At 44.5% G+C, this 11,316-nt stretch overlaps 1 protein-coding gene across 1 annotated transcript; it reads right to left on the bottom strand.

The window, feature by feature from the left end:
• Positions 1 to 6,247: 6,247 nt before the first annotated feature.
• LOC109470546 (leucine-rich repeat-containing protein 4B-like) lies at positions 6,248 to 8,092 on the bottom strand. Its single transcript, XM_019769511.1, has one exon. It carries the CDS (start codon positions 8,069 to 8,071, stop codon positions 6,248 to 6,250), a length of 1,824 nt encoding a protein of 607 aa, XP_019625070.1. The 5' UTR covers positions 8,072 to 8,092.
• Between the last annotated feature and the right edge of the window lie 3,224 nt (positions 8,093 to 11,316).

Below are 11,316 nucleotides of genomic sequence, written 5' to 3'. Positions count from 1 at the left end.
CAACCACTCTCACATAGGCGTAATGTCGCAAGCCTGGTGTTATTTAAGCCTGGCGGAACTTCACTCGCTAGTTCTGAAGTTATGCTGACTACAAATGTGCGGAAACACAAACACACACACACACACACACACACACACAGACAGACAGACAGACAGACAGACAGACAGACACACACACACACACACACAACACACACACACACACACACACACACACACAGAGAGAGAGAGAGAGAGAGAGAGAGAGAGAGAGAGAGAGAGAGAGAGAGAGAGAGACGCACCGAAAACAATACTCCAGTTTTCATGGAGGTAATGAAACTAATGAAACCGGTGCAATAGCTCAATTGATAGAGTGCTCGCTTTGTAACCGGGAGGTCGTGAGTTCAAACCTCGGCTGGGTCATACAAAAGACTTTAAAAATGGTACACACTTCTTTCTATGCTTAGCACTCAGCATATATGAGAAAGAGTGTGGGAAGGTCAAACACACAGCACTACCAGCGGACTAGCCCCCTGCTGTAGTGCATTGCACAACTGTGTGTTGCCCAAGGGCTACAGAAATGGATATGGGCACGACCCTACGCTCTGCATAAGGGCACAGGAGACCTTAATTTCTTTTCTTTCTTTAATGAAACTAGACATAAACGTTCCATACATACGGCAGTGTGAATGTGAGGGGGCAAGAAAAGATACCGACATAATTCAACACAGCAGAAGCAGCATGTCTATAAGGGCGGCGGAAAGCGCGTATTCCTGCTGGTTAGACACGGGTGCTTCGGCCTGTGACGCACCCTTCAGCGTTTGAAATGGTTTTAGGATGATAGATTGTCTGGCAAAGCGCAGTGGACAGTGGGGACGGGGGAGGGTTACCGTACAATGCGGGCTGTACTCAGGGCAGGCGAAAAGGGGATTAATTGCTATATCTAGCTGAGAACGTGTGTGTACCTGTGAGAATGATACCTATAAGGGAGCTGGACAGACCGTCTCCCTCAACATTCAGTTGGTTTGCACGCCTTACTCCTCATGTCAGTGCCATCAGAGTATGTAAGCCTTTACGCTATCGTGCAATACATACAGAATCACAAGTGTAACGTGCAGATATACGGAACCTAAGATCAACTAGCCTCCATAGCATGCCAAAAACTGGGGGGTTTTGGGGTCTTCAGGGCCTTTGGGAGCTTTTATGTGCTATTTCCTGATTGCATATAGACACCATAGCCGGCCTGGTTGAATTACCCCCGTTTTTAGAACTGGGCTGATCGGAAAACAGCCGAAGACCACCAAACCCCCAGTTCTATAAGCCTGCTACGGAGGCTAAGATCAACGGTCTTGACACAAAGATTGTACGCTGCAGGCTGACTCTGGCCACATGGCCAGGGGTACTTTATTGGGCTTAATCATACACAGATGTTCTAGTCTCGTTTAGTTTCTACCCCCAACACAAGTTAGGACTACTTTCCTCTTAGTTTAATGTAGTTCTTTGGCAAAGTTCGTCAAGTTTGTTGCATCAAGTTCTTTTTTTCTGTAGCTGCTTCAATGGGTATTCCACATAGGAGAGACACGAGCGTTGAGAAACCTTTCCATCTAGCAAGACTAGACAAATCTCTAGAGGGACTTGGTTACTAGAAGATTCTTTCAACAGTGACAAGTTTGAAGGGTAAAGGTACTGACCTCCAAATTTTCCATGACTATCAGTCCATCTTGTTCACGGAGTGGCCTAGTCTCGCGAGGCCCGAGACTTGCATCGGTCTGCTGGGCCCCACCCTTCAAACTTGTCACTGTTGAAAGAATCTTCTAGTAACTGTATCTATACGTGACACATAAATCTCTTCAAATAAAGAGACTTGCAATGAACGTCCTATGGTCATCAGTGTATTCCAATGATCCCCATGGTCATTCAATGATCAATCAATGATCTCTACGGAATTATAATGATGTTGCAATGATATCTAAGGTCGCCCAATAACTTCCTAATGATATCTAAATCTTCCAATGATATCTTGCAATGACGTATCGGTTTTCATGTCTGCTCAATTATCACCTCTGCGTTGTCCAACGGTCTCCAGCTGTAGACATTGAGCCTAGCATAAAATAAGGTGGGATATCCGAATGACATACGATATTGGCTACCATGCAAATTAATTTTGGCTTCGGGAAAAAGGAACGATTTATCAATAAGCGGCTGCTTTCATACTCGTATGACAAATTTGTCCATCAGTATAAAACTTTGACGCACCGGATCTCTGATATTGAATTCTTTCCCCGATACAAGAATAGATTCTGAAATAGTGCCAGCTTGCGGCAAACTTTAACCTAAATCTTTCAAAAGTTCGCTTGAACATCAATATCTGTGGGAATATTTCACTTGTTCGTGTTAAGACTTCTTCGTGAACCGATGCTTTGATACTACAGGTATGTACATCATAAGGAAACGCATAATGAAAGATCTTATGGCCAGTAGCAACTATGGAGCGTGCGTTAACTAACCAGGATGGTACCCAGGGTAGATAAACATTTGCCGTGGGACTAAAAATGCTGTCATGAAAGTTCATCTAATAGTATGTTTAAAGTTAAAACTTTTGGTCCAACACAAAAACTCTCTCATCTAGAGCTTTTGACCAGTCACTCTGGTCTTCCTCAGTAGACTGACCCAGTGTTGACGTGACATTTCAAAGAAGCCACGTGACAAGCGTCACTGGGTCAGTCTACTGAGGAACACCAGAGTGACTGGTCGAAAGCTCTAAGTGAGAGAACTTTATTGTGTTGGATCTAAAGTTGTAACTTTAAACACAAAAAATGCTAAGAAGTGCACTTGATCAATTCACTGACTTGCAAATCAGGACACCAAGATGGCGGCGGTCAGCACATCCTGATCGACTGACACGGAAAGTGAGTGAGTGAAAACGTCTATAAGATGTATGCCCACAGAGTGAATTTGTCAAGTTAATTGGCTGTTGCACGGTACGGCGATCTCATTTGGTCAGAGGCACGCTACCGCTACCAGCAATCAGTAATCTCTTTAGCGGCGCATACACTTAATGAAAGTGCGATGAAGAATGTCCCGAAGATCACGCATATAAGTAACCCACAGTCCATTTATTCTCATGTGAGAGGTGATGAGGAAGGCTTAATGAGTAATGTGTCTACTCCAGGACTCCGTGAGGAAGGGGACGGCACAGTCAGATGAATGCAGAGCGGGCATCGGGGTTTTGTAGACGAGGCCTGTTCATTAAAACTTTTTGTAGACTCTGAGAGAAACGAAACTTAGAACATTGATGAAGGTTAGAAGGTTATAGAACTGGGGGTTTGGTGGTCTTCGGCTGTTTTCTGATTAGCCTAGTTCTAAAAACGGGAGTAATTCAACTAAGCCGGCTACGTTGTCTACATGCAATCAGAAAATAGCACATAAAAGCTCCAAAAGACCCTGAAGACCCCCAAAACACTTGGTTTTTGGCATGCTATGGAGGCTATAAAACAATATTTAAGACAATTCAAACTCTATTACTGGATGAATAATGGAGATAACTTCCGGACGTTTCGAGTGACATCCGCTACTATTCTTCAGCGTCACAAAATGACACTAATCACATGTAAAACCAATTGAACATGAAAAAAATTCGTAAGAGTCACTGTTACGAGCATGTACATTGGATTTTCGGAAGTTATCTCCTTTATTTATCCAGTATTAGAGTTTGAATTGTTTTAAATATTGAAACTTAGTACAGTTATACGGTATTGACAGAGGATAGGGATACATTTCAAGGAAAGACCGTGCATATAGCACGGATTCACCGCCCTGCATTCAACTGGCACCATTGCCACACAAGGGAAACATATACCGGAATGACGGTACGACATTATTCCGTACCTGTAGAACAGAAATAACATTCTCGGCACGCCGCGGCCATGTAGATATACATTCCAGAGAGATACACCGGCATAATGAAACATGGGCGATAAAATAACAACGACCCGTCAGGTATTAAAAGTCCGTTTAATATAGCCGGCTGTACTAGCCGGGGTCAATTATGTAAAGGCTTCGACGTCGGATCCTCCGACCTTTTTGACCCTCTTACTAGTTTCTAGGAGCTCACGGTCACAACCGGCGAAAATGGTCATTAACGTTGTGGCAAAATATATCCAGAAAATTGGGGACACAGACGGGTCAAGTCAATTCAAGCCGAAAGTTTAACGCTATTATAAGGATATTGGAATTCGCCCCAAGGCATTTCCTGACCCCGACATTGGTACTGTAGAAGAGGTCGGTGTTTCAATGATTATGAAACAAGGGGTGATCTTTTCCAGGGATGAAGAGGTGGCAAGGAGGAAATTTTGGCGATTTATAAGAACACAGGAGGACCGAGGATTACATGCTTTACTTTGAACATGTGTGTGTAAGTCATGTAAGTAACTTAAAAAAATGTGAGGATGACGGTCAAACTCGTAATTTTTCATCAGAAGAGTAGAAAAAATAGTGATCAGAAGAACATTCAGAAGACAGAAATGAAATGTTATGATAAGCTAGGAATTTTATCAACATTTTATCAACTAGCGGTGTTATCCTGTGCTGATGACAAAAAAAAACAACTGTGTTCTGGTAGAGTTTGAAATAACTGCAGTTTTAAAGCAGTCCTTTTCTCTGATACCATGGGCATCTAAGGAATAACGTTATTAATTATTCAGTCACACGAACAACCTCCCTTCAGTTACGTAAGTAAACCAATCTATCTGATCACCAGCCAAAATGTTGCCATCTGTAATTTTGAAAGATCCTCCAAGGACGTACAGGGTTATCTGCAATCAAACAGTGGGCGCAGTCCCAGGTATTCCACACACTTAAGTCTACCTGATACGTGAGGCCGGCACATTAAGGTCGCGCACTGCGAAAGCAATCAGGAAATGAAAGTGCCGATATATCTTTTCTCGTTCCCAACCAACCGCCTGCAATTAGATGACTTCATTCGCACCGCTGCGAAATGTCGAAGACGTTTAGAGTCAAGGAACTTTGGGTTGGATTGGTAAATTTGGGAATAGGCTGGTGGTGAGAACTCCATATGCATTTCTTTTGGACTAGTGGTAAATGGCCTAGAATGGACTGTAGTGCAAGCTTTGGAAGAAAATAGGAAGCTAGCTATTCGAAGGAAAGGAAAACTTCACAGTGTTAAGTTGGTCACCAGTGACAATATAACACTGAAATACTTGTTAATCACATTGAAAATTTTTGCAACACCCTGTAGTATCGGTGTGTGCAGCCAAATGCTACTTGAGTGTGGTTTGTCAAGTCTGATTTTATGGCAAGACATATGGTTATGGTTCCCCACAAGTAGGTGATACAAAAGATGAGTACTGAATAAGCAAGTTCGTGTGTTTTGTGGTGAATCTGTCGATGGGTAATATAGGGAATTTTGACGAATTGCCTACGGATACCGTCCCTATAGTTAGTAACTACACCGGCGGCAGGGTTCATTTACTTCTATATCTGTCATCTCATCATCGAAGACCCACATGTGTGCAATTAGCTTTTAAGGGGACCCTGTTGTACAGAGCCGATGTCCCACCGACCCATGCAGTCCCCGTTTTTATCCACTCAACATGTCAACATGACGCCTAGTATTGGGGGTTGTCAGATCCACTTCAATACTGTGTCAAGCCATATACAAGATCCTGACAAATACATGACTCCGACACTACTAAGTTGGGGGTTTCCAATATACCTGATACAAGGGGTTGGAGGGGTTTAGTCGTGATGTGGGAGACTAAACCTAACCTAACCTAACCCAAATCGTAAGTCTAACCCTCGCCCTAAACAATGATCCCAACTCTAACCCTTATCCTGACTCTAATACCAACCCTACCCCTAACACCCGACCTCTCACGTATGTGGCAGCTCAAGGATTTGGCTCAACAACGGCTACATTCTGTGACCGGTCCAAATAGTATCCGTCTGAAGCTAATTCTAAGGTTGAAGATACCCATTGTCAAAGCCACGTGAATATGACAAACACACTCAAAGTGATGAAATTAATGTCGAGCAATACGAAAACGTCATCATCTTTTATTTACAGTGTATACATCATATTGAAAAATCCAAATCTGCTAAATATGTGACACTGATATAAATTATGATGTCAAATCTGCTTTCTTTTCTTCTCAAATAAACTGTACAATCAACGGCTCAAAACTAAAGGCAACAACCTTTGATATCTTTAATATACGATAGAAAATTATGTAATTAGTGGTTGTACTATTTAGACTATGGTCTCTTCAGTAGGGAAAGCCATAACGCCTTTGGTATAAAAGCTACCGCCGTTACAAATATTGTAGACGTCAGGAAGTTCAATAGGTTCGTCTTGTTCTATGCTTTTTAAACACGTAGGTGTGCTGGGGCAGTCCACTTGTCCACGGTCCATTCTCTTCTTTCTCATCATTTTTCTTTTACGCTTCCACTTTGAACACTTTTTAGTTACGATGACTGTTACCCAGATGACGATACCGATCGTTACGACGGCTGATATAGAAGCTATGATATACATCTTATGGTCCACCGTTGACGCGCCGTCTTTCCCAGAACCCGGCTGCGCGCGGAAAACGTCGTCCGTGGGCGGCACGAACTTTGGTCCGCTTCTTACCCTCACCGTAGGCACTGGTATGGACGTCGGCGTCGATCTGTCGTTCAATGTCGTACTCACGGCGCAGATGGCCGAGTCAAATTGGTCCTCCAGCAGCTCTTCAATTACCGGCATCTCCGTCGCCGCTGCCACAGACACTGGTAGTCTGCCAGGAACCTTCAGCACGGTGTCTATCTCCGAGATACCGGCTGTGTTCTTCGCTATGCAACGGTAGACGCCCTCGTCGGACTTGGTGACGTTGGTGATGTTCAGGTTTCCCTCGGGTGTCAGCTTGATGCGAACCTTGAACGCGCCGCGCTTGTTGATGTTCGTCCCGTTCGGAGTGATCCAGTTGATGCCGGCGTCTCGCGTGGTTCTGCATAGCAGCGCTGCACTGTCGCCTTCCGTCACGTTCACCAGGCCCTGCGTGTCCGTAATCCTGGGCGGGGAACACTTCAGACCCTCCAGGGGTACCTCACACATCGGCGTGTTCCGCCACGCCGAGGGCGATCTGCATTTACCACACAAAGTCCGCACATTGTCGTTCATGTTATCCTTTAACCATTGACTCAACCACGTTGCTTCGCAGGTGCAGCTCCACGGGTTTTCTCGAAGATCAATCTTAACAACAGACACCATGTTGGCAAATAGTCCGTACGGTAGCATGTTCAACGAGTTGTTGGACAAGTCTAAGTCAGAGAGCAATGGCAGATCGTCAAAGGAATTTCTCTCGATTCTTGATATTTTGTTTGATGACAAGACGAGCTTGCTCAGTTGGAACAGGCCTTGGAAGTCAACTGACGATACCGCCGTTATGTTGTTACGAGAGAGGTCCAACTCTGCAGTATTGTTCAGGTAATTCATGTAAGGCACGACTATCAAGTTAGACCTGGCCATGTTCAAGTTTACCACGTGCGGTATTCCGTAAAAGGTCCTCTTTGAGATGGCCCGAAGTTTGGTCAACTCCCCTAAATCTAAGAACCTCAAAGACGGAATGGCAGAAAAGGTGAACTTTCTAAGACATACGATGGGGTTGCGTCTCAGACTCAGGTTTTGTAAGTTTCCCAACCCCTCAAACATCGAGGATGAAATAAATTCGAGTTTATTTGCCGTCAGGTCGAGCGTGTGGAGACTCACCAGTCCAGCGAAAGCGTTTTCAGCGATGTCCGAGATCAGATTCGCACTCAAATCCAACGTCCGCAAATCCTGCAGCTCACTGAGCCGATCTGATGTTATTGTCTTGATAGAATTGCCTCCCAATCGGAGGATTCTTGCAGTGTTGGGCAGTCTGTCGGGGATTGTGCTCAAGTCGAGATTTTGGCACGAAACGTTCTGGTCGGGATTCGGGAAGGGTCTGCCGCTGCACACACACGGCGGCGGACAGGACTGCGGTTCGATACAGGTCCAGAGCATGGTGAGGACAAGCACGGTGCACAACTCATTACAACCCGCGGCTGAAGACATCGTATTCTCCAATTCCTCACGTCGTCGACTGTTAAATACTACCTGTGATTACCCGTACTTTCCGTTCGCTCAGTCCGTGCATTGAGTCTCCAGTCAGATCGTGAATACACCTCCACACACGATGCATGCCTCTCCATTATCGAGTGTCTGCAAAATAAATCTACCAGCTTTTCACAGTAAAGACGGACGTAAAGTTCACCACTCAATACCCGTTAGTTAGTATTACTCGCTTGGCTTCTAGATAACCACGGTTTCACGTGGGTTCTATATTACTCACCTATAGTAGGCAGGGAGCGCAAAAACACCCCTCCAAATGCCAGACAATTACTCCTTATTTCTCAATGGTGCAAAAGTTCATTGCCATACATCCCAGGCTGTATATCTCACACCAACTTGCTAAGTCTACCGAACAAAGCTCCGGCGGCCCCAGTAGCTCAGGAGAAGTCAGTCCATCATCTGATATAAGGACCTAATCTTGTTATGTCCACCAAGAAGAATGTTTTCGGCGCGACCTTCTCGGTGGCGAATGGATGAGATTGCTGGTCTTCACTTAATGAAAGGAGATATTTCACCGCGCCGGCTCCAGGTGTAATCCCTACAAGATGAGGTCCCGTTGGAACAATGGCTGTACACAGCTTGCCAACTGAAAAGCGCTAATTCCCGCGCCGTGCCAAAAGTTGGTATCGCGCGACGAATACTGTCAGTGAGCGCCGTCACCCTCAGTAAACTCAGACAGACGAAACAATGAGCCGTTTGCGTCCCGTGCCGCTGACTATTCCCTCCAGCTGAACATCCGTTAGAGATAGAGACAGACGGTTTCTCCTGACTTGACGACTTCGCCAGTTCCATCCACACCTTATATGGAAGTCCGTGATTTGCAAGGCGCTGACATCAAAAGCCACCTGCTCCTACCGTCACCTCGTCAGAGAGCACTAAACTATTCGATAGCGTCTTTTCAAATCACCGAGGGATAGTCCTCCTTGTCAAGCCGCTGCATTATTGATCCCCTCTCGCGCTGTGGGCACGGCGTCGGCAGAGAGATTTGTCACGAGCTTCCTTCGTCACCAGAATGCCGCATCTATCACCCATTTTACGGTTCTTTGGTTATGTGTCGTCTACACCCTCTTGGCAGGCTGCTATTAGTCCTTGAGAGAGGTCTATCCGAGAGACAGCCTTTCACATCTCACTGGCGAAGAGACTAATGGGTTTCAGAAGGAGTCTGCGATGGGGTGGTGTGTCTGTGACGCACTCATTCAACACGCCGTCTCACTGCTGCAGACGCTGGCTTTATTGTGCACTTTTCCCAGCTAGACAGTCACCCTGAAAAACATGACATTGACGTTGATAAGAAAACATATTTTACTTGTTCCAAGCTTGTATGAACAGTTATTTCTTTTCGCTAACTACTTACGTCTCCAAACTGTAGATTCGTGCTCATGGCTCCACAGTATACTAGTATCATTTTATATATAGCATCATTGAAGATTCTGTTCATCCCCTTCTTCTAGCAATAACAGGGCATCCTACAGAGAGTTTGTGTATATATACATTTTTGTATAGTGTAGGATACACACGCAGATGCAGGCATTACCACACGGATGATGTACGTTTAGAACTTTCTTTCATTTCCCTGTGTCTGTTCCAAAAGTACTTTGAAGTAATTGAAATCCTACCCTCCCTATACATAGCTGCCTCACACGTCATTCTACCATGAGAGAAAACGTTTAAAGTACCGGGGAAAATTCATCCATCGATCACGGAAAGTACCTTTCACGGAATGGACACAAAAATAGCCAAAAAGTGCAGCAGTGGATCAAACACAAGTCACCGGAGGCAAAGGGCCAAGGCTATGAATGATCACTTACTGTGTAGTGGGGTTTCCACACTAATCTCCAAGCAGATCCTAGGGTAGCAAAAGACAGTATTAAATTGGCCAGGCAGTATCCATTGGTCAGGAGTGTCCATACACCAAGTTGGGTGGCCAATGGACACTGCCTGGCCAATTTGATACTGTCTTTTATCACCCTAGGATCTGCTTGGAGATTATTTCCACACAGGAGAGACCATCGAGAGTTCAAAATTTCAGAAATTGACAGATCTCTCAACGACCTCTCAGTGAATGTCCAGTGATCACTAAGGTCTTCCAGTGATCTTTTAATTGATCTCCAAAGTCTAATAAAATGTCTCAATGGCCAGCAATCATCTTCGAAATGTCTTTATAATCTTCATGTGATGATCTGAATGACTAATGATATATTGATCGCTCATCTATTGGCCAAAGGTCTCGGACATCTGGAAGTAGGGCCTTAGCAGTTAATGTAGTATGGCGGCGAGCATGAGACAACAGAGGCCCGTGCGTAAGTATATAATGCTGGTCTCGATGGCTGTCCTTACGCTAATTGCTTTATGTGTGCCGAAATTGATCACATACTGACACATCTGTGTCAAAGCCCTAAGCTAGTCTTACGGACATGTGCTGGTAATACTGGTAGTTGATCCCCTAATCTCTTTTCGAGGTATCCGAATGAGTTGCCAGGCAGGATAATCATCATAATGTCCTGGCTTATGGTAAATGGATTATCAAAGTAGTCAGCCCTGATAAATCGACCATTTCAATTCTACCTTTCATAATCTATTTACACATCCTCCAAATATGATTTTAAACGCCGATGTGAATAATCTTGACCTGTATCATTTCATAATAAGGCGTCATTATTTCAAGATGTTCCCTAAGGTTCTTGAAGATATGAATATCTTCTTCAGTCTAGACATCTTAGACTCGGTAGTAAGAGTTGCTTTGATGTGAAGTCGCCGTTATTGGTCAGAAATTGATTCTTGCCTCGCGAAGCTAAAAGCTAAGCCCTGAGAACTAATGCGCGATCACTCGTAACGAAACTGCGTCATACCGGCCAGACCAATTTGGTCCATCGACCGGCGAGCATCCTCTTTGAAAACGCGAATTGGAAACGACCGATTTCCATCCATCTCAAATAGCGGGGCTTGCTGCTAGCATTTAACGTTACTGTAGCTCTTTGGTCATGTACAGAAAGGAAACACTGTGTTTGGAACAAAACTATACATTAAGTACATGTTCTAGTCTTCTTACTAATAGCTAGTTGGAAGACTTGGATTCTTCAAAAAGACTCAGTGTCTGAACATTGATATTTTTCTGTGTTATTGAAAGTAAATCGTTCACATACATTTAGAACAGTAACAAATTTATACATCTCTCACTTTAACGTTGT

This window comes from Branchiostoma belcheri, unplaced genomic scaffold, assembly GCF_001625305.1.
Source record: "Branchiostoma belcheri isolate BF01 breed outbred unplaced genomic scaffold, Haploidv18h27 scaffold23, whole genome shotgun sequence".
In the NCBI taxonomy this organism is placed as follows: domain Eukaryota; kingdom Metazoa; phylum Chordata; class Leptocardii; order Amphioxiformes; family Branchiostomatidae; genus Branchiostoma; species Branchiostoma belcheri.
Note: the sequence above shows the minus strand (reverse complement) of the source record. Positions and strands in the feature narration are given on the sequence as shown.